This window comes from Leuciscus leuciscus (assembly GCF_965113295.1).
Source record: "Leuciscus leuciscus genome assembly, chromosome: 25".
NCBI lineage: Eukaryota > Metazoa > Chordata > Actinopteri > Cypriniformes > Leuciscidae > Leuciscus > Leuciscus leuciscus.
The window spans coordinates 29,160,816-29,181,181 of NC_138724.1; the positions used below are offsets into that span (position 1 = coordinate 29,160,816).

Below are 20,366 nucleotides of genomic sequence, written 5' to 3' on the forward strand. Positions count from 1 at the left end.
GACATGCATCTTCAATTGATGTTTTTAATCTTATTTAACTTGGTTTGGAAATAAAAACACGTTGGACAATCCCCAGTAATTAAAGAATAAAACATGGTGCAAACCCAGAGGGTTAAAAACCTCCACATTCAGATTCGGCCACATTCAAGCACTCAAACACACACACACGAGATAAAAGAGGGAAGATATGCTTCTCACACACTCACACAACAGCACCTTCCAGAATAAGGCCCCGTTACTCCAAAAGAGCTCCAGCAAATGTTCATTAACGCAAGTCAGAATTACAGACTTGCTAATTGGCTTTACAGTGGCGTTGTGTTAAAAAAAAAGAAGAAAAAAAAAGCCATAATAATAATAAAAAGAGTTACATTAAAAATAATAATTATAAATGTCCAACTTCTGGTTACAGGCACATTTTAATATTCAAATAAAAGAAATCGCCTGGCACGAAGTTCAGCTTTAGGATATCAACACTCGGCTATTGATTCCTTATAAAATAGACATGTTAGACTCTGTTTTAAATAAACCTTTTATAAAATATGTTAAGAAAACCAAACAAATCTGAAAAGGTTGACAAAAGAGCAGCTTATTAAAAAAAAGAGCTGTTCACATTGTCATGACGACTAAAGTTCAACATAATAAAAATGCTGTTCATCAAAAGAAGACATTTTCAAAATAAGAGTCTTTATCCATCAGCATCAACACCCTCTTTGATTTGTTAAAAAAAAAGAACCAGGATGAAACCGGAGACCCCAGTTACTTTGGGATAAAATGCAGCAGTCAGATTTAACATCTCCCAAATGGTTTGACAAGTAAATTAGGGACATATTATAGACTTATAATCCGTGCTGAGTACGTAAACAAGGTCAAATCAAGAGTCTTCAGCGTCGTTTCACAAGTTAAATTAATCTCCGAAAGCATTAAACCAGATTTGATGGCAATCTAAAAGTACAGGTCAGTGATATTCAACAAACTCCTCCAGGCTTTTGGGAATCTGGTCCCGATACAAGATGTGATGTTGCTGTACGGCACGAGCCGCCAGGCATTTCAGACTCATCTTCATTTGCGTCTTCAGAAGGATTTCAGAAACGCCCGTTGTGCTCTTGTCAAGAGGGGTCTTCTTTTGCTTGTTGGTCATGTCCGTATGAGCACCTGCTTCGACGAGGCTAATGATGATGGCGTGGAGGGTCAGAAAGTCGCTAATGGGGCGGTTGTATTGTACGATGAGATGCAGAGGACTGTTTCCTTCATTGTCCACGGCGTTCACTTGAGCGCCACAGTCTATGAGCAGCTTGGTAACTTGCGCGTTAGGAAAACTGCAAACGTCGTTGGTGTGGAAGTCGTCTACGGGCGTACCTGAGCTCGCCGCTAAGTGCAAAAGCGACGAGCCCTCGCGGGAACGCGGATCCAGGCGTATTAAGTCATAGATCTGTTTGTTTATCCGCGCTCGTTCCTCTTCGCCGCACTGCGTTTTGGTGGAGATGCAAACCAAGTAGAGGAAGGTGAACACGTTAGATTCGTAGTTGTCGTTGGCCGCCGGTAACTCTGCTTCCGTAGCGGTTTGCATTCGCGAGATGCTGCGGCGGATCTCAAGGACGCTCGCGCGCAAAACGTGCTCCACGTCTGACGCGCGAACCGGCTCTTTCAAGTGCACCATTTGCGAGAACACTTGCGCAAACCTCAAAAGGTCTTTGTGGGTGTTGCGGTTTCCTTGCTGGCGTAGGTACAACGCGTGAAGCCACAGCTTGATGCACTGATCGAACTCCATGTTGTCGGCATAGACAGCGCCGCGGTATATAATGGGATGCGAAACGTCGATGTTATCTGAACCCAGAATTCGCTCGCGAATCATCAGGCCTTCCATGTGCAGCGCATCCCTGTCGTGCCGAATGGCCTCCAACTCTTGCAACGCCCGGCATTCGGTCCTCCCTCCGTACGCCTCAACAGGCGAAAGCCACTCTTTAGCGATGACGTTCTGCGGATCACGAAACCTTTCCAGCATGGCAAGGTACAAGTAGTGGTAAGTCTTAAGAATGTCGTAATTCTCACGGTCGTTAGCGAAAGACGCTCCAAGAAGCTCTAACGCTTCAATTCGGTTGTGCGCGTCGCAATCCGCGTGGGAAAGTAGCAGCTCTACCACATCCGCTTTGCAGCTTTCCGCCGCCACTTTTAGCGGCGTCATGCCGTGCCCGTTAACCACCATAGCCGCTTTGCATCGCACAAGCTCCTTAACGATGTCCAGATGCCCGGCTTCGGCGGCAAAATGCAACGCGGTGGCTCCACAGTGAGCTTTAGCATTGGGATTAGCGCCACGCTCCAGTAGGAAGTAAACAACATCGCCATGGCCCTTATAGGCGGCGATCATCAAACAAGTGTTGTCGTATTTGTTAGCGATGCTGATGTCGGCCTTGTGCTCCACAAGGTAGCGTACGATGTCCAGCCGGCCGTCGAAGCACGCAGCCCTGAGGGGGGTGGAGTTGGTGAGGGTGGTGTGGTTCACGTTAGCGCCATGGGAAACTAGCAAACGCACCACCTCGAAATGACCAGCGCCGGCTGCACACCAAAGAGCCGTGGCGCCATCGATAATATACCTGTAAGAGTGAAAGACACGTTAGCAATAGAGTTGTGCAGGTATGACATCACTTCGTAGTTATTCGATACCGTTATTCGAATATAATTCGAATATTAAAAAAAATAATGATATTCGAACGAATATTAGGCAGCCTTTAATGTTATTGGCATTATTTTTTGTAAATGCGTTTGCTTGTAAACGTTGTTTTCAATTCAGATTCCGAGGCTTTTTCACGCCTGGTGAAGTTGTGAATCGCGAGCTCATTAGCAAGGCTATTATTGGTCATCTGGGCTCCGGTAGGTGGCGTTAGCATCCTGGTTAGCGCCTATTTTGTATACCAAAACAATGGCCGCGCCAACGCCTACAACAAACACACCTGACGAGGATTTCGAAATCTACACTCCTGACAATTTGAAAAGCAACGTGTGGCGCTACTTTGGGTTCCCAAAGAAACAGGGAAAAATCACGAGTAAGGACCAAGTGATGTGTAAAATATGTAGGACCAAACTCACACACCACGCTACGACCAGCAACATGAGAGCCCACCTGTCAACACTACATCCCGGCAAGCTGGAAGAGGAGGAGGGGGAGGGATCGGGGTCTTACTGAAGGCATTTAATGGTCAAAATATTATTAATAAATAAACAAACTTCGAATATGATTTTTGGGCAAAAGTCAAAGCCCTACTTTGTAGGCCAAAACACTGAAGTGAGTTAGCATTTTAGCACTTCTAGTTTCATCGTCCTGAAGTCACATGCTCAAGACACTTTCACGTTTTATTCTACGATATAAAATACATTATTATTACCCAATTATTATTACCCAGAAAAAGGAGGTTGCTAACAAGTGGCTAAGTGGGATTACAGAGGCTGTCAAAGAGATTAAAAATCATCACGTCCGCTTTTACAGCATCGTTATGCTTATACTTGTGCTTTTATAAACTATTCGAACTCAAACATTCTGGGAAAATGTTTTTAGATAAAAACTGAAAGTGTTGTCAGAAGCTAGACGGTGAATTTGTGGGGCTGTGGTGTAGTTCGTTAATAGCGTACCTTTAGCTTTTTACTTCAGGCGACTGCATTCAGGCTATCATAAACGTTTGTTGATCACAGAGCTTGTTTGGGAAGCCTATGGGAAAATCTTAGTGGGTTTTTGTACAGTTAAATAACTGGAGGCGTCAGTTGGTCATTCACTTTCACCGTTTCAGCGATTCTGCTAAACAGCTCGTTTCATGTTCCACAGAAGAAAGTAAAAGTTTGGAACAACATGAGGGTGAATAAATAATGACAATTCATTGGGCAAACTTTAAAATATACAGCACGCTTTCTGGAATACTCGATTCTTGGTTGTTCAATCGTGGAATTCCGGGATGTAATTTTCCGCATCAAACCGGCACTACTTTCATGCGTCTCGTATCACTCAATGGACTCACGCTCTTCTTTCATTGGTAATTTTTTTGCGTCTCATTATTGATTGTTGTAAAAATTATCTCAGAGAACTTATTAATATTATATTACTGTAATTTTGTTGCCAGCTCGATTGTTTTGTACACTGTAATTTCATTTTTTTTCTAAGCAGACACTTTAGGATAATATACTGGTAAGATTCAATAGCTCAAATCAATATTTCATGTATAGAGTACAACAGGGCTAAACGCTCACTGGGGTAATAAGCGCATTTGGCTATTCTCTTTTAAACCACTAGATGGCACATGAATTCATTAATTTGCATATTCATAGCACCGCGTATACTAAATGAGGCAAGGGTGTAGAGTTACATTTAAGATATTTTCCGCCATGAAGAATTTTTTTTCAAGGAAAAAAACTTTTAAAGTTAAGAGTTTTAAGGGATACAATTATTGACTACAGGAGGACTTTACCAACTGCTTTTCAAGATGCACGTGGAAATTTGTCTGATCCTTGACTCGATCACCGACAGCAGCGCAAAGTTGATTCTGCGCTAATTTGATCTAATATATATATTTTTTTAATTCAATGTTGTAGATTTATGTAGCAAGTGAGAATCTATATAATTATTGATTACATTTTGAGACAAAGGTCTTGTTAATGATTTTCAAGGTTCAAAGTTTTGTTCAAGGTAATTAAAGCAACAGTTTTTCAATAAGGGAAGAATAATGTAAAAGTATGGTATTTGGGGAAGAAGGCACAATAATTAACATGATAATAAATATCTGACTGACTTTTACATTTTTTTATATGACATGGTTAGATTCAGATGGTAAATATCATATATTTGTTTGTGTGTCCACCTTAGAGATAATCACCATATTTATAATGAAACGATATTTAAAAATGATTATATTAATCATATCATATAATAAAATATAATGTATTTGTTACTATTGTAAAGCTTTATTAAATTATTATGGGATCTCATTCAATGCTTTCAGAATCTTAACTTTTTTTTCTGCTTGTATTTTGTATTATTAAAATATGTTTTAATGACATTATATTTTTATTGAACAAAAATGAATTATTTTATCAAAGTAAACCGAAAATAGTACAAACTTTGCCCACCTAAAAGATTTATACGATTTTTAAACAAATAAACCACTTTTATGATTTATTTTTAAGCAAATCTGTTGTTCCATCGATGTTCAATAAAAAAAAATTCTGTAATCATACACTATGGGAATATTGAAAAGCACATTTTCTTAGGGTGAGCCCTACAAGTAGCAGTGTAATAATAGAGAAAATACACAGTTTGCAAACGTATCCCTTACATAATTCTATATAGAAAGGGTGTAATAATAGGCTATATCGTGTCACAATATATTTCAATACAAAAATGCTACAATATGTATCGTGGACAGTTCACCCAAAATAAAAATTACTTTGTGATAAAAAATTTAAATTTTCAGAGTTTTAGTGTCAGTACTACATTAACTACTATATATAATGTTGAATATAATGTATAATAATGCAATGGGGGAATATTTGTGGGTCCTGCTAATGCCGAATGTCTGATGTTACCAGTAAAAAGTGTCCTACATTAATATATAATTAAATATATCTTATATATAAATATATTCGTCTAAAATAATTCTGTATTTTCGGGTTCAGAATCATGAATATTGTCATTCTGGTGTCTCTATTGTCCTGTGCATTGGGTTTCCAGCACCAAGTCCGAGCCTATTCATTTACACACACAATGTAAAACCAAATTTAGCATTTTAATCAACAGTAAAAAAAAATGATTAACCTTTTATCATATGTCTTGGAGTATGGCTATAATATGGTATCGTGAGTTCAGTATCGTGATAGGTATCGAATCGTGACATGAGGGTCTCGTTACACCCCTACTATAGTAAAAGTAACTATACTTCAGTCCAGAGAAGTCGACGGCACCCATTGACTTCCACAGTAGGAAAAAAATACTATGGAACTCAATGGGTGTCGTCAACTGTTTGATTACCAACATTCTTAAAGGGGCCATCGGATGCAAAATTAACTTTTATATAGTATATATATTATATATATATAAAATGAATGTGGACACAACCACCATACAATGAAAAAAATCCATTCACTCCTTTTTTTTTAATCTTCAAAAAAGTCTAAACACTCTCAATATTCAAGCATTTTGGATTTTCTGAGCAATAGGTCCCGCCCCTTCCGCTAACCCCACTGGACCTCTAGGTTGAACAATCGTCAATGCAAGTGAATGTGAGAAAATAATTATTTTCTGGTCCCGTTTGAATTTTGCCATGAATGTGAACACATGTTGTCTGTGAATTTTTAATATAATTTTTCGTGTGAAGAATGCTACAATTTAGCGGGTAGAAGTTTGATACGGTTAGACTTTGTGTGAGAGCACTTTGTGGACTATAACTAGTTTTTACATCAGACGGGAATCTGAAGAAAGAACAGCCCATTTGGTTTGAATGGTGACATTTGGGTACAAAACACACAGGCATCTCGATCTGTCTCCATAGATGATCGCAGCATTAGCACCGTGATTTGACAAGTGGAGGGAAAATGTGTTATGGGTTGACGTCACATAGGCGACATGTAGTCTTTCTCGTTATGTCTTTTCCACAACTGCTAGCCAAAGAATCATACAATATACTGTCAAACTCGTAACATGAAAAATTATATAAAAAATTCACAGACAACATATGTTCACATTCATGGCACAATTCAAACGGGACCAGAAAATAATTATTTTCTCACATTCACTTGCATTGACGATTTTTCAACCTAGAGGTCCAGTGGGGTTTTACGGATGGGCGGGGCTTACCAGCTCTATATGATGTTGCTCATTATTATTTATCAGTTGCTCATAATCATTTAAAGAGACATGCACCAAAACAGAGCTGTTTTTGAGGAGGTAAAAGGGTGATGTTTTACACAACCATTGAGGAATTTTAACCAAAGTATGTTACAAACTGTACATGAAGACCCCACATAATCATACCAACTTGTGGAAAATGGGCATCCGATGACCCCTTTAAAAATATCTTCTTTTGTGTTCATCAGAAGAAAGAAACTCATACAGGTTTGGAACAACTAAATAATAACAGATCTCATTTCATTTCTGAATGAACTATCCCTTTAACAGTTCAAACTCACCCATCAAATCTGACAGTCCCAGTCTGCTCAGTGTCCACCTTGTAATGGTCCAAAAGTAGCCGGACCACCTTGTCATGTCCGTTCCGAGCCGCGATAATGAGAGGAGTGGACCTCTGTCCGGCCACCTGGGTCACATACTCCAGCAGGTATCGAGTCTGGACGGTGGAGTGGTTCAGGAGCAGGGCTGCCAGGGTCAGGACTCTCCCCTCACTGGCTGCTTTGTGAACGTACCGGGCCAAGGACTCCAACCGGGCCAGAGCCGGTACCTCCGCCATCTGTGCAAGATTCGCCCACTGATCTCAGAGCAGATCAATCCGCCTCCCATTAAAAACACCTGCCTGAGCTCTACAGCTCATATATGACACCAGTGTAGAGTTTCAACCTGACCGACTGCCATTATACTGGTTATTAATATAACACGATCTGCTAATATGGATATTATATAAAAACAAACGGAGACTTTTAGTCTGATATAGACTAATAGTCTTATATGAATGTAGTCTAAAGGGGATAGGGCTCTCGTGGTAATAGATTTTGTAACTGAAGTTATTATAATAATAATCCTATATGTTATAATACATGATTAATAGACTATTAATATCGTAATTCAAATTAGTTTGAGTAGGAATTCTCTTTCACTTCTGTGAGAAACGAGGTTACTCGCCGCATTCCTCCACTTTTGTGCTTCGGTTCGTTCTTATTTCAGTTCTGTGTCCCTCCGCGATAAAGTCCGCTGATCACTTCGCCGGAATGAATCCAGATTTCGCTGATGAATCCGAAATAAAGCTCAAATCTCCGCTCAATGTGATTGTGTCTTTCACCTCTGCTAGATGCGACGCACGGAAATGAAGTCAGCAATAACAGGAAGTGCGACACTGGGATTCATGCGATGCCTTTTTCGAAATAAAAGTCCCATGTGAATTTAAAAATAAATAAATACCTCGGGTAAAATTAATATATACATATATTATATCTACCTTATTGTATTATATTTCTCAGGTGGAACACTTTTTAAACCATTTGTAACTATATTTTTTAAACTATAACTGTTTATATTATTTTTATATATTTTATATTTATATAAATATTATATACATTTAATTTATTTGAGTCATCTGAAATATTTATACATCACTGTACAAAAGATAATATCACTAATAAAATAATCGGAATTTTTAATTGTGTTTTATTGTGTAGATATAAAATAAATGTATAGACTAAAACAATACATAACTAGATTTCATGTTTAATTTATAAATACCTTCTTTTCTTCTTCTTCTTTTTTTTTCTTTGGAAGGTATTAAAATGCTTTTCCAGGGACACATGGTGCTGTATATTGAACAAAAATATTAAATCCTGAACCATTTCATGCGTTTCACAAAGGGAGGGGTTTGGATTAAAGGTTTATCTCATTCTCAACCACACCAAAATGCACTGAAAACCTAATCTTTACGGGATTTTGTTTGAGCAGACAAGCTCCACATATGCATGAGCCAAACTAGTTGTTATTAATGTTTTATTTTACCTTATGAATTAGCATTTATTTGAATAAATGGTCAGAAATCATACTATATATATCGTCAGCTCAGAGGGATTGAATTGAATCTTCTCGAGTTACAGCGACACGTGTGATGAGTGTCTTTACAAGCGAGGAGAGATCAGAGCTCAACCAGAAGGACTGCTTTCTTTTGTTCTACCCCTACCCGATGAGGTCAAAGGTCATTCACATGGATCATCTGGCTCCAGTGTGGGTGAGAAGCAAGAAATCTTCATGGTGAAAGCCAGCCATCATGCGCAGGAGGCAGAACTGTGCGATGCAAGCTGCCTTCCTGACCAGGTTTGAGACTTTTATTTTGCCTTTTTTTAATTCTACATATGAAGCAATCAAAGTTTTATTTCTGACACTTGTAAATAGTTCAGTGGTTTTATAATGCATTGAAAAGTGACTATGAGTATGTGACGTTTGCAGACAATTCTGATTCTAAAATACATATCTAATAGTTTAATATTAAATATTAATATTTAATAAAAATATTGAATAACTGTAGGCTATATAGCCTATTTAAAAACATTTTTTTTAAAGATGTGCTTGGATTGGGTTGAATCCACCTTAGATTCTCATTCAGAAGCCAAAAGCTCTCTGATGCCTCCCAAACCCCCTGCAGCCGGAGAGATATTGGGTTGGGATTTGAGGGAAACAAATCGGATGAGATTAAAATGCGTTTCCCACGGCGACTCCATCCTCTTCTTGATCTGAACAAGTCTGTCCCAAACCATCATCCTGACACTTCACTTGCACTTTTAATGATGGTAAGGTCAGGAATTAGTGATATGAACAAACCTCAATGATAACTGGAACTCCTCCTGCTTCTCTTCGGACATGGTGGCGAGTTTTGCACGCGCGGTTTCTTTGGAAAATGTACAAATCTGGTTTATATTACTGCATTGCACACTTTGAATGTAATCGTCAGTGTTTGTTGTGCATTTTTGTATATACAGTATTGCAATGATTTTTTTATGATAGTAGGCTAATATTTTTTCATAGGCTACTACTTTCATACTTTACTAAAAATATCGAAAAAGTTCATGTTTTGACAATATTTAGATTTTCTCCGTAAATAAGCATACCAGTAATTCACATTTTACTTGCAAAGAAAATATAATTTTACAGTATTTTATTGTACAATTTCTTATTTTGTCTTGTTAAATGTAATATTCAGTTTTTCCACACTTTTTTATAAGGTGAGTTAATATGGGGCGCCGTTTGTAAAGCGGCTCACGCTGAAAATAACAGCAACATTTTGTCACATTTAGCTTCAAACATCATTTAAAAACTGGTATGAATTTTTGACGGTCACTTTTTAGCACATTTACAACAATATTTGTCAACTTAGAGATACTCTAAATAGTTAAATCTAAATATTAAATGGTACACCTAAATGTTAAATGTTAAATCTAAATGCTAAATCTAAATCTAAATATTAAATCTAAATCTAAATGTTAAATCTAAATGTTAAATCTAAATCTAAATGTTAAATCTAAATCTAAATCTAAATGTTAAATCTAAATGTTAAATCTAAATCTAAATCTAAATGTTGAATCTAAATGTTAAATCTAAATCTAAATCTAAATGTTGAATCTAAATCCGGTTACCGCATTTTGAATTTGCATATTAGTTAAATATTTAGTTTCACCCGAAACATTTAGATTCAACATTTAGATTTAGATTTAGATTTAACATTTAGATTCAACATTTAGATTTAGATTTAGATTTAACATTTAGATTTAGATTTAATATTTAGATTTAACATTAAGATTTAGATTTAACATTTCGATTTCGATTTAACATTAAGATTTAGATTTAACATTAAGATTTAGATTTATCATTAAGATTTAACATTTAGATTTAGATTTAGATTTAATATTTAGATTTAACATTAAGATTTAACATTTAGATTTAGATTTAGATTTAACATTTAGATTTAGATTTAACATTTAGATTTAGATTTAGATTTAACATTTAGATTTAGATTTAACATTTAGATTTAGATTTAGATTTAAGATTTAGATTTAACATTAAGATTTAGATTTAACATTTAGATTTAGATTTAACATTTAGATTCAACATTTAGATTTAGATTTAGATTTAACATTTAGATTTAGATTTAACATTTAGATTTAACATTTAGATTTAGATTTAAGATTTAGATTTAACATTAAGATTTAGATTTAACATTTAGAATTAGATTTAACATATAGATTTAGATTTAACATTTAGATTTAGATTTAGATTTAGATTTAACATTTAGATTTAGATTTAACATTTAGATTTAGATTTAGATTTAATATTTAGATGTAACATTAAGATTTAGATTTAACATTTAGATTTAGATTTAACATTTAGATTTAGATTTAACATTTAGATTTAGATTTAGCATTTAGATTTAGCATTTAGATTTAACATTTTGGTATAACATTTAATATTTAGATTTAACTATTTAAAATAGCCTATCTCTAAGTTGACAAATATTGTTGTAAATGTGGTAAAAAGTGACCGTCAAAAATTCATACCAGTTTTTTAAACATTGTTTGAAGCTAAATGTGACAAAATGTTGCTGTTATTTTCAGCGTGAGCCGCTTTACAAACGGCGCCCCATAAGTTAAAAGTTAACCATTTAACAGTTTTTACTGCATTATTAATTTTTCCTTTAACATAATTCACTTTTTTTTTACACTGCATATATTTGTTGCAAAAGTACTTAAAGTGCAAATTTGTTACATTGTTACGCAGGTTTGAGCAGGAACTGAGACTGGAATATACAGTATATACACATACATAGGCTATTCATACTTTTTACTCTATACTTTATTTACTAAAACAATTTTAATGAAAATGCATGTTTGACTTGTTAAATATAATTAAGTTTTTTCTCTATAAATTAGAAAGATTTTTTATTTGCAAAGAAAATACATTTTCATCGTATTTTGTTGTACAATTACACGTATTGTTTTGTTAAATGTAACCGTCTCACTTCCATTTCCAAGTTTTGCACTCACGTTTTCTTCTGAAAATGTACAAATCTAGTGTATATTATAGCAATGCACACTTTGAATGTGATCTTCAGTGTTAGTTTTGTCTTTTTGTTAATATTACGGTTGCATTAGCATCCTAATGTCAACCACTGCAATAAAACTGATTTGTGCTCCAACATCTGGTCCGTGGAGCAAAGTCAGCGTGAAAGTCAAACAACGCGACAACAAAAATTACATAACAAAAAAGTGACATAAGTGACATAACCAGAGTGAGCCAGATGGACTGAAATAAATGAAACATATATGCCAGATGCTCCGGGAAACACACAGCAGGACCTGACATCCTTTATCAGATATTCCTGAACGCATCGCCATCCAGAAGACTTTCATACACACACAGTCACACCAAAAACTATTCAGACACCAGATGTCATTTTTGATATTCTTTTCACTAGTGTGATCAGGACACTATAGTTCACTTATGTAAGTGAGGATCGCAAAATAAAGTAAACTGTGATATATTATACCCAATAACTCTTCATACAGAGACTACCAGTGACATTTGAGACCATAAATGATTCAGACACTTTGAGCTGATCATGTTTTGCTGAAGTGTTTTGTCTTTAATTGCTAATGCTCTTTTTACACACAGACTGAACAAAATGAAGCATTGCTTGGTCACTGGTTGAGCTAAACTGGTATTATCTAATTGTGTAGTTAAATTTAACAGCTGACAGATATTCAACATAATTCATGTGTGAGACAGTCCAACAGAAGGACGGACAAAACCAGTCAAATATCAACTGAGTTCGGCTCATATTTTATTACCATTTTCGAAACTATAGCAAATAAACTGTGATAATGTGAGAAATGTTGAAGGTGTCGGAATATATTTAGGTTTGACTGTATTTCTCATTATCAATTTGTCTTTTGATGGCGTATGTTTGCTTAGACACGGGTCGAGGGAGACGGACGCCTGCCTGAGGAAAGCTCAGTTTCACATGGACCTCTGGTGCTGCTTCACCATCCAGAACTGGCTCCTGGACTTTGGGAGACCTGTAGTCATGGTAACAAAACAACACAAGAATAAGGCATGGCATCATGTTCAGAGCTTTTACATTTAAAAAAAAAAAAAAAAAGAAAAAAAAAGTCTCGGAACAAAAATCGATGAAATCTCACATGTTATGCTTAAACATTTGGCTGGCACGTTTAATTTATTTTGTATTTTTAAAGAGGCAATAACAGGAGAAGTGTTAGCCATACAAAGTCTCAAACATTGTACAGAAGAGTATATAATAAAATGTTTATTTTTCATACTTTTTGTAAGCAAGATTATGATATTTGCAGTGCAATTGCACCTGTATTCTTGTAAGGCTTTTTTCCTCTAGATCTTTTGTCCTCTGGAGTGGTTCCCTTTAAACAGACCCAGTGCTGGTGACTACTTCCACATGCTGTACAACATCACTACACCATTCCTGCTGCTCAAGGTGAGCTTATTGAGCAGATCGCTAATTGATTGACACCTCGTTGCTAAGCCCCGCCCATTCTGTAAGCCCCGCCCCTTCGAAGACTGCATGGCCTGAGATGCATTGCACTTCCAGGATGGATGGCTCTTGTTTTTGGCACTTTGTCATATCTCAGTGTGACGCTTGCACAAAGCACAAACATTTTATTACAGCTCACAGAGAAAAAGGGGCTCAGAAGTAGATGATGTTTATGACCTGAGAAGTTACATGACTTATGATGTGTCATCCCAAACCTGTTGAGAATAAACAACACTGACCTTTACAATCTGTCTGACACTCCGGCTGTCTTCTTGTGCGAGTGATCTCTCTCTGTCCAGTCCACATGATTGATGACACGCATGGCATGCATCAAGAAATCTGTTATAATATGATTAAACTGTTCTCAGGTCAGCGTTGAAGAGATCACTGTTTCCTTACGCATTTTTGTTTTCCAGTACAAAATATGGAAACAATCTTAAATCAAAATGCATTTACTTGAGAAGCAAAACAAATTTTTTTTTTTTTTTTTTTTTTTTTAAACAAGAACAAATATTCTTTGGGGGTAGAAAAATAAACTTATTTCAAAGGGAAAACAATATTATTTTTCATTGGCAGATATCTTGTTTCAGCTTCATTACGATCCATTTTCAGACTTAAAATCCCCCTTTATAGTCAATAATTGTATTTATTAAAACTCATCTTGATCATCAAAATGAAATATTTAAATGTTTTTTCCTTTAAAAAAATCTTCGTGCCTTAAAATATCTTGAATGTAACTCGACACCCTTGCCTCATTTAGTATATGCGGTTCTATGAATATGCAAATGAGCCCCGCCTCCACTCACTCACTCAGCTCAGAGATCCACTGGTTGAAGATCATACGTTGATCTGATTGGTTACAAGGTAGTTTGTGACGTCAGAAACACCAGCGATTTCAAAGCGTGTGTTTGAGACTGTCTTTGGTTCACTGCAGTTTTAAGGAGGAAATACTCAGCAATGCTGTCGACTTATGAATTTACACATGGTTTGTCTTAAAGCAGATTAAAAACACCACATAGACACATAAACAACATTAAAAGCTGGATTTACACCACAGAGTGACTTTAATATCTTCAGTCATTTTGCTTCTCCAGTAAATGTATCTTGATTTAAGTATGTTTAGATATTTGTACTGGAAAACAAGACAGAAACACTCGAGGAAGAGCATAATTTTTGCAGTGATGCTGTTGCCGGGCAGGTTTGAGTTTGTGTTCATGATCGTCTGCTATTTTTAAGTGAAATAGAATGCAATAGCTTTGTCACATGACCTTACTTGTTTAGTTCAGCGAGTTGCATACAATATATTTAGCTATTTTGTATTTTTTCAATTCACTTTTGTGTGTTAAATGTTGTAATTTGTGTCATTAATAGATCACAGCTATACTTCATCACTCTAGAACTGAGAAGTCAAATGGGATCTTGTTTATATTACTGCAATGAACTCTTTGAATGTGATCTTCAATATGAGTTTTGCCTTCTTGTTGAAATTTCAGCATCCATTAATATATAGCCTATATTCACACTTTTTTTTACTAAAACTATTTGAGTGAAAATGCATGTTTGACTTGTTAAATATAATTTGATGCACTGCATTTTGGTATATAATATCATTTTGGTATATAATATCTCATGCAACGTTCTGTTCCAGCTCATAGAGCGAAGCCCGAAGACTTTGCCTCGCTCCGCCGTTTACCTGTGTATCATCACGTTTGTGATGGGCTCGAGCGCACACCTGGTGGGAGACTCCATTAGCCATCGGCTTCTGCTCAGTGGATACCAGCTACACCTGAGCATCAGAGAAAACCCCATCATGGAGAACCTCAGACCACAAACCCTGGTAGAACGGCCCAGGAAAACTCAGTCTAATGATCAGAATCAGTTTCAAGAGCTTTCAAGACTCTAACAGTTTGTATGGCAGTTGTTCAGCATATCATTATGCTTATAGTTGGATTTAGTGATTAAGTCCCCCTGTGGTGAAAATCCAGTTTTAATGTTGTTTATGTGTCTATGTGGTGTTTTTAATGTGCTTTAAAACAAACCATGTGTAAATTCATAAGTCGACACCATTGCTGAGTATTTTCTCCTTAAAACTGCAGTGAACTAGCCTGACAAGCCAGACCCACATCAAGATGTCGGGTCTGGGAACACACCATTGGCACGGCTCAATCCAAGCGGCGGGATAAACGGTTGTCTTTCAAATTCCCTCTGCACGCAATAGGATACAGCACTACAACCAACCAGAGCGTTTTCCCACCAGCGGAGCTAACTTACACCAGTTCCAGTCCACTTTTAGACACGCACTTGCAAGCTTCCCTAAGCACTGAGATGGTCCTCACTGCAGAACACGAAATCCAGGGGGAGGAGTTGGATCCAGATCCAACTCCTCCCACCTTATATATACCTAAACCTACCCATCTCCACCCCCTGATCTCTAAACCCACCCCTAAACCTACCAATCTCCACCCCTTAGATCTGGATCCAACTCCGCCCCCTGGATCTCGTGTACTGCAGTGTAAGCACTTCCCCTCGGGGGAATCCCTGCCGCCATTTTGAAGTGCGTTCCACTTCGTGAAGTGGACGAGGGAAGTTTATATGGACAGACTCTCGTTCCCTCGATTTTGACCGAGTCTACTTCATATGTACACTTCAGGCACCTATATGTCCCACAATGCAGTACAACTGTGACGTCACCACAGATCTCGTCTAATCACCACCACAACAAACAAATCTATGATATATTAGTTATATCTTTTTTTATTTAAAACAACCCAAACACACCTATATTTGGATGCTGCATTAAACAAATTCTTAAAGGGATACTCCACCGTTTTTTCATATTAAACTATGTTATTCCCTTTACTAAGACGAGTTGATACATACCTCTCTCGTCTCAGTGCGTGCACTCAATCGCTCTGGCGCGCGGCGACACTTTGATGCATTTAGCTTAGCCCAGTGTATTCAATGGTATCTGACAGCAATGAATTTAGAAGTGACCAAACACATCAACGTTTTCCCTATTTAAAAACAGTTACACGAGTAGTTATACGACCAAGTATGGTGACACAAAATAAAACGTGGCGCTTTTCTAAGCGGGTTAAAAAGGATAACTATAATGTATGGCGGAATAGCACTTTTCGGAGTACTTCGACTCGGCGCAGTAAAAAGTCATGCCTGATCCTCTTCCCACTATTGACAGAAGTGTTAGTTCACCCAAAAATGAAAATTCTGTCAGTAATTACTCATGTTGTTCCAACCCCTTCGTTCATCTTCGGTACACAAATTAAGATATTTTTTATTAAATCTGAGATCTGTCTCACTCCTCCATAGGCTTCTAAGACACTTTAACTTGCCGGCCCAGAAAATGTATTAAAGACATCGTTAATATAGTCCAAGTGACTCCAGTGGCTCAATCTCAAGTTTATAAAGCGACGAGGCCCAGAGAGAAGGAAATGAATAGTGGAATAAAGTCGTTATTTTTGGGGGTTTTTGCGCACAAAAAGTATTCTTGTCGCTTGATAAACTTAAGATTGAGCCACTGTAGTCACTTGGACTATTTTAACAAAACTTTCTGCGCCGGCAAGTTTCAATAACATAGAAGCCTATGAGGAGTGAGACAGCTCTCAGATTTAATCATAAATATCTTAATTTGTGTTCTGAAGATGAACGAAGGTCTTACAGGGCTGGAACAACATGAGGGTGAGTAATTACTGACAGAATTTACATTTTTGGGTGAACTAACACTTTAAAACCAACTGTGCTAATCTGAATTAGCATGATAGAGGTTGCCTATAAACCATGGAATGAACCAAGAAAAGCTTAAAATTGCATGGAACTGAGAAGCAAATCCAAGGAAAACAATGGAATCAGAAAAAGACTGCAATCAAAAAAAATTACTAAACAAGAGGAAATTATTTTTTAAGCAAGCTAAATAAACTGCTCACACCAGCTATGGAATAAACGAAAAGTCTGTTTGTAATATATGTGTGTGTGTGTGTGTGTGTGTGTGTGTGTGTGTGTGTGTGTGTGTGTGTGTGTGTGTGTGTGTGTGTGTGTGTGTGTGTGTGTGTGTGTCCAAGTAATACACATGTCCGCTTTGAAACACAATGTTAATCTGAAGTTAAACCTGCCTCCTGGTAGGTTTAATTTTGAGCCTTGAATTAGTCCTCGAGTAACTCTAGTCTTCCTCTAGGAAATTAGCTTATTAAACTCTGGACTAAATCTAGGACTATTTAAAGTCTTGACCGAGAAAGCAGATTTCTGTTAATCTGGTTTAAAGGGCAATTTTAGTCTAGGATTAGGCTTAATCTCTGTTCGGGAAACCACCCCTAAATCTTCCAGAGTCGCGGCCAAAGCCGATTCGAAAGACCCATCTTCTTTGTTTTCAAGTAGGAGGGAGTTCACGCGGAACGTCACAGCTCTGCCGTCATTATGTTAAGCCCCGCCCACTGACTCTATACACGATGTGATTGGCCTGACTAGAGTTTGGTTTTTCCAGCTCGCACGACAATGGAGAGTTGCTAGACGACCCTGGCTGTAAATTACATTTGCTGCCGCTAGAGTGCGTCTAGATTTCTACGCTAGCAGTGAACCAAAGACAGTCTCAAAAACACGCTTTGAAATCGCTGGAGTTTCTGATGTCACAAACTACCTTGTAACCAATCAGATCAACGTGTGATCGTCAACCAGTGGATCTCTGAGCTGAGTGAGTGAGTGGAGGCGGGGCTCATTTGCATATTAAATGAGGCAAGGGTGTCGAGTTACATTCAAGATATTTTAAGACAGACATTTTTTTCAAGGAAAAAACATTTAAATATTTCATTTTGGTGATTAAAGATGAGTTTTAAGGGATACAATATGATTTTAATAGCTTAATAGATTACAATAGATTTATTCTAACCATTGTGTTGCTGAGTTTTGTGCTGGTCAAACAACAACAATCTACTTTTTTTCTCTGTTTTCTGACAGATTGACTCGTTTGAGTTGCTACAGTATTATGATGAAAGTCTGGGCCATTGCATGTGGTAAGATGGAAAATATTCTGCACACATTCAGCCATGATTTACTTCATAATAATTAACCTAATTAATCAAAAAATCATTATTCAGTAGAAACATCCTTGCCTCATGAGGGGTTAAAAGCAGAAATGTGCCATTTATACATTTATTAAACTATTAAAATTTAATCTATAACCAAGATAACAAAATGTTCTAAGAACTTTTAGCTAACGTTCCAATAAAGTTATGAAAACCTTATTTCTGAATGTTCTCTGAACATTTCAACAACATCCAGGTTTTCTCTGTTATACGAAACGTAAAGGAAACATTGTATCATTTTGCAAACATTATTGGAATGTTACTTTTGATTGTTCTCTGAACATTCCGAAACAAGTAGTAACATTTAAAAAAAAAAAAAACATTAAAGGAACATTCAAATGTTTCAGAAAAAAACATTCCATGAACAATGTATAAATAATGTTTTGAGAGCATTATTAAAGACCAGTTACTGGAAGAACGTTTGTTCATAACGTTGAGAGAACCTTGCTACAACGTTCCCTGTTGTCTAAACATCACTTTTAAACTTTTATCTTTAATTTGTACAGGAGTGTTCCTCTGTTTCTCATCCTGTTCCTGTATTTCACTGGCTGTTTCACCATTGTCAAATCAGAGAAGAAGATGCCCGTCTCCGCTTGGCTTCTGCTGGGTCCTAGTGGCCTTTACTACTGGTCCGTTTAACACTCGTGTAGTTCACCCAAAAATGTCATTATTTCCTCGCCCTCATGTTGTTCCAAACCTGTATGAGTTTCTTCTGTTGAACAAAATAGATGATTTTGTAAAGAACCAGACAGTTGACGGCACCCACTGACTTCTATAGGATAAAAAAAAAACTATAGGGAAGTCAATGAGTGCCGTCAACTGTCTGGTTACCAACATTCTTAGTATATAATAATGCATAATTTGTCATGCCAATAAAGCTCATTTGCATTAAAATGAATTCATGTGTTGGTAAAAGTTAATTTTGATCAGCTGCCACTCTAAAAAGTGCTGGGTTGTTTTAACCCAATTTTGGGTCAAATATGGACAAAGCCAGCCGTTGGGTTAACATTTTTAAATTGTATTTTTTTAATTCAACGTTTGGCTTTGTCCATATTTGATCCAAATTTGGGTTAAAACAACCCAGCATTTTTTAGAGTGTGAGATTAATAAATGCTTTAGAAGTGTGTAAAGTGTTACTAACACTTCTTCCCCCAAGTATTATGCATGCTTTTTGTTGACTTTGAACTGAAATTAATTGCTGTTTACTCCTCAGGTATCTTGTGACGGAAGGACAAATTTTCATCCCCTTCATCTTCACCTTTTTTGCCATGACGGCTACAGTCATGCACCAGAGGCGTAAAGGTTTTCTGCCCGACAGTAACGGACTGTTCCTGCTCTACAGTTTCTCCATATCACTCGTGTTAGTGACTGTCTGGGTCGCCTGTCTGTGGAAGGACGTGGTGTTACGGAAGAAATACCCAGGAGTCATGTATATACCTGAGCCGTGGGCCCTTTACACACTTCACCTGAGAGACAAACACATGACGCTCGCAGACTGAACACACAGATCACTGTCAGGGCAGATCATGACTGGCAATGCAACCATAAACTCTTCATTAATGTCACGTTGCACCTTCAAAAATGGACTTTATGCACATGCATCCTATGAGTTTATGCCAACGTTTTGGCTGTGCACAGAGTCCATTTCCACCAGTCAAAGTCATGCAATATCTATTCTATTCTATTCTATTCTATTCTATTCTATTCTATTCTATTCTATTCTAAATTGTCAAGATACACTATTTTTCAAAAGTTAGTCTGTTTTTTTTTTATAAAAAAACGTGTATTCAGCAAGGACGCATTAAACCGATCAGAAGTGACAGTAAAGACTTTTATAATGTTATACAAAAGATTTCTATTTCAGATAAATGCTGTTCTTTTGAACGTTCTATTCATCAAAGAATCTTGGAAGGAAAAACAGAGTGGTTTGTTCATGTCATTCGCCTGATTTATAAACATTTTATTCCTGAAAACATTATGAAAGCATTTTCTGTCTGTTGACAGTATTTTCTGATTTATAGAGCGAGAGAGG

The 20,366-nt window shown here is 36.8% G+C and overlaps 2 protein-coding genes across 2 annotated transcripts; one reads left to right on the forward strand and one right to left on the reverse strand.

Annotated features, from left to right (window-relative positions):
* Positions 1 to 4: 4 nt before the first annotated feature.
* fem1b (fem-1 homolog b) lies at positions 5 to 8,013 on the reverse strand. Its single transcript, XM_082160670.1, has 2 exons — positions 7,165 to 8,013; positions 5 to 2,591 (listed from the first exon to the last, which is right to left on the reverse strand). The coding sequence occupies exons 1-2, from the start codon at positions 7,437 to 7,439 to the stop codon at positions 956 to 958; spliced, it is 1,911 nt and encodes a 636-aa protein (XP_082016796.1). The 5' UTR covers positions 7,440 to 8,013; the 3' UTR covers positions 5 to 955.
* Positions 8,014 to 8,955: 942 nt separating this feature from the next.
* Positions 8,956 to 20,366, forward strand: cln6b (CLN6 transmembrane ER protein b). The gene is made up of 7 exons (XM_082160754.1): positions 8,956 to 9,001; positions 12,650 to 12,764; positions 13,086 to 13,184; positions 14,890 to 15,078; positions 18,207 to 18,262; positions 18,841 to 18,963; positions 19,548 to 20,366. Exons 1-7 carry the CDS (start codon positions 8,979 to 8,981, stop codon positions 19,831 to 19,833), a joined length of 891 nt encoding a protein of 296 aa, XP_082016880.1. The 5' UTR covers positions 8,956 to 8,978; the 3' UTR covers positions 19,834 to 20,366.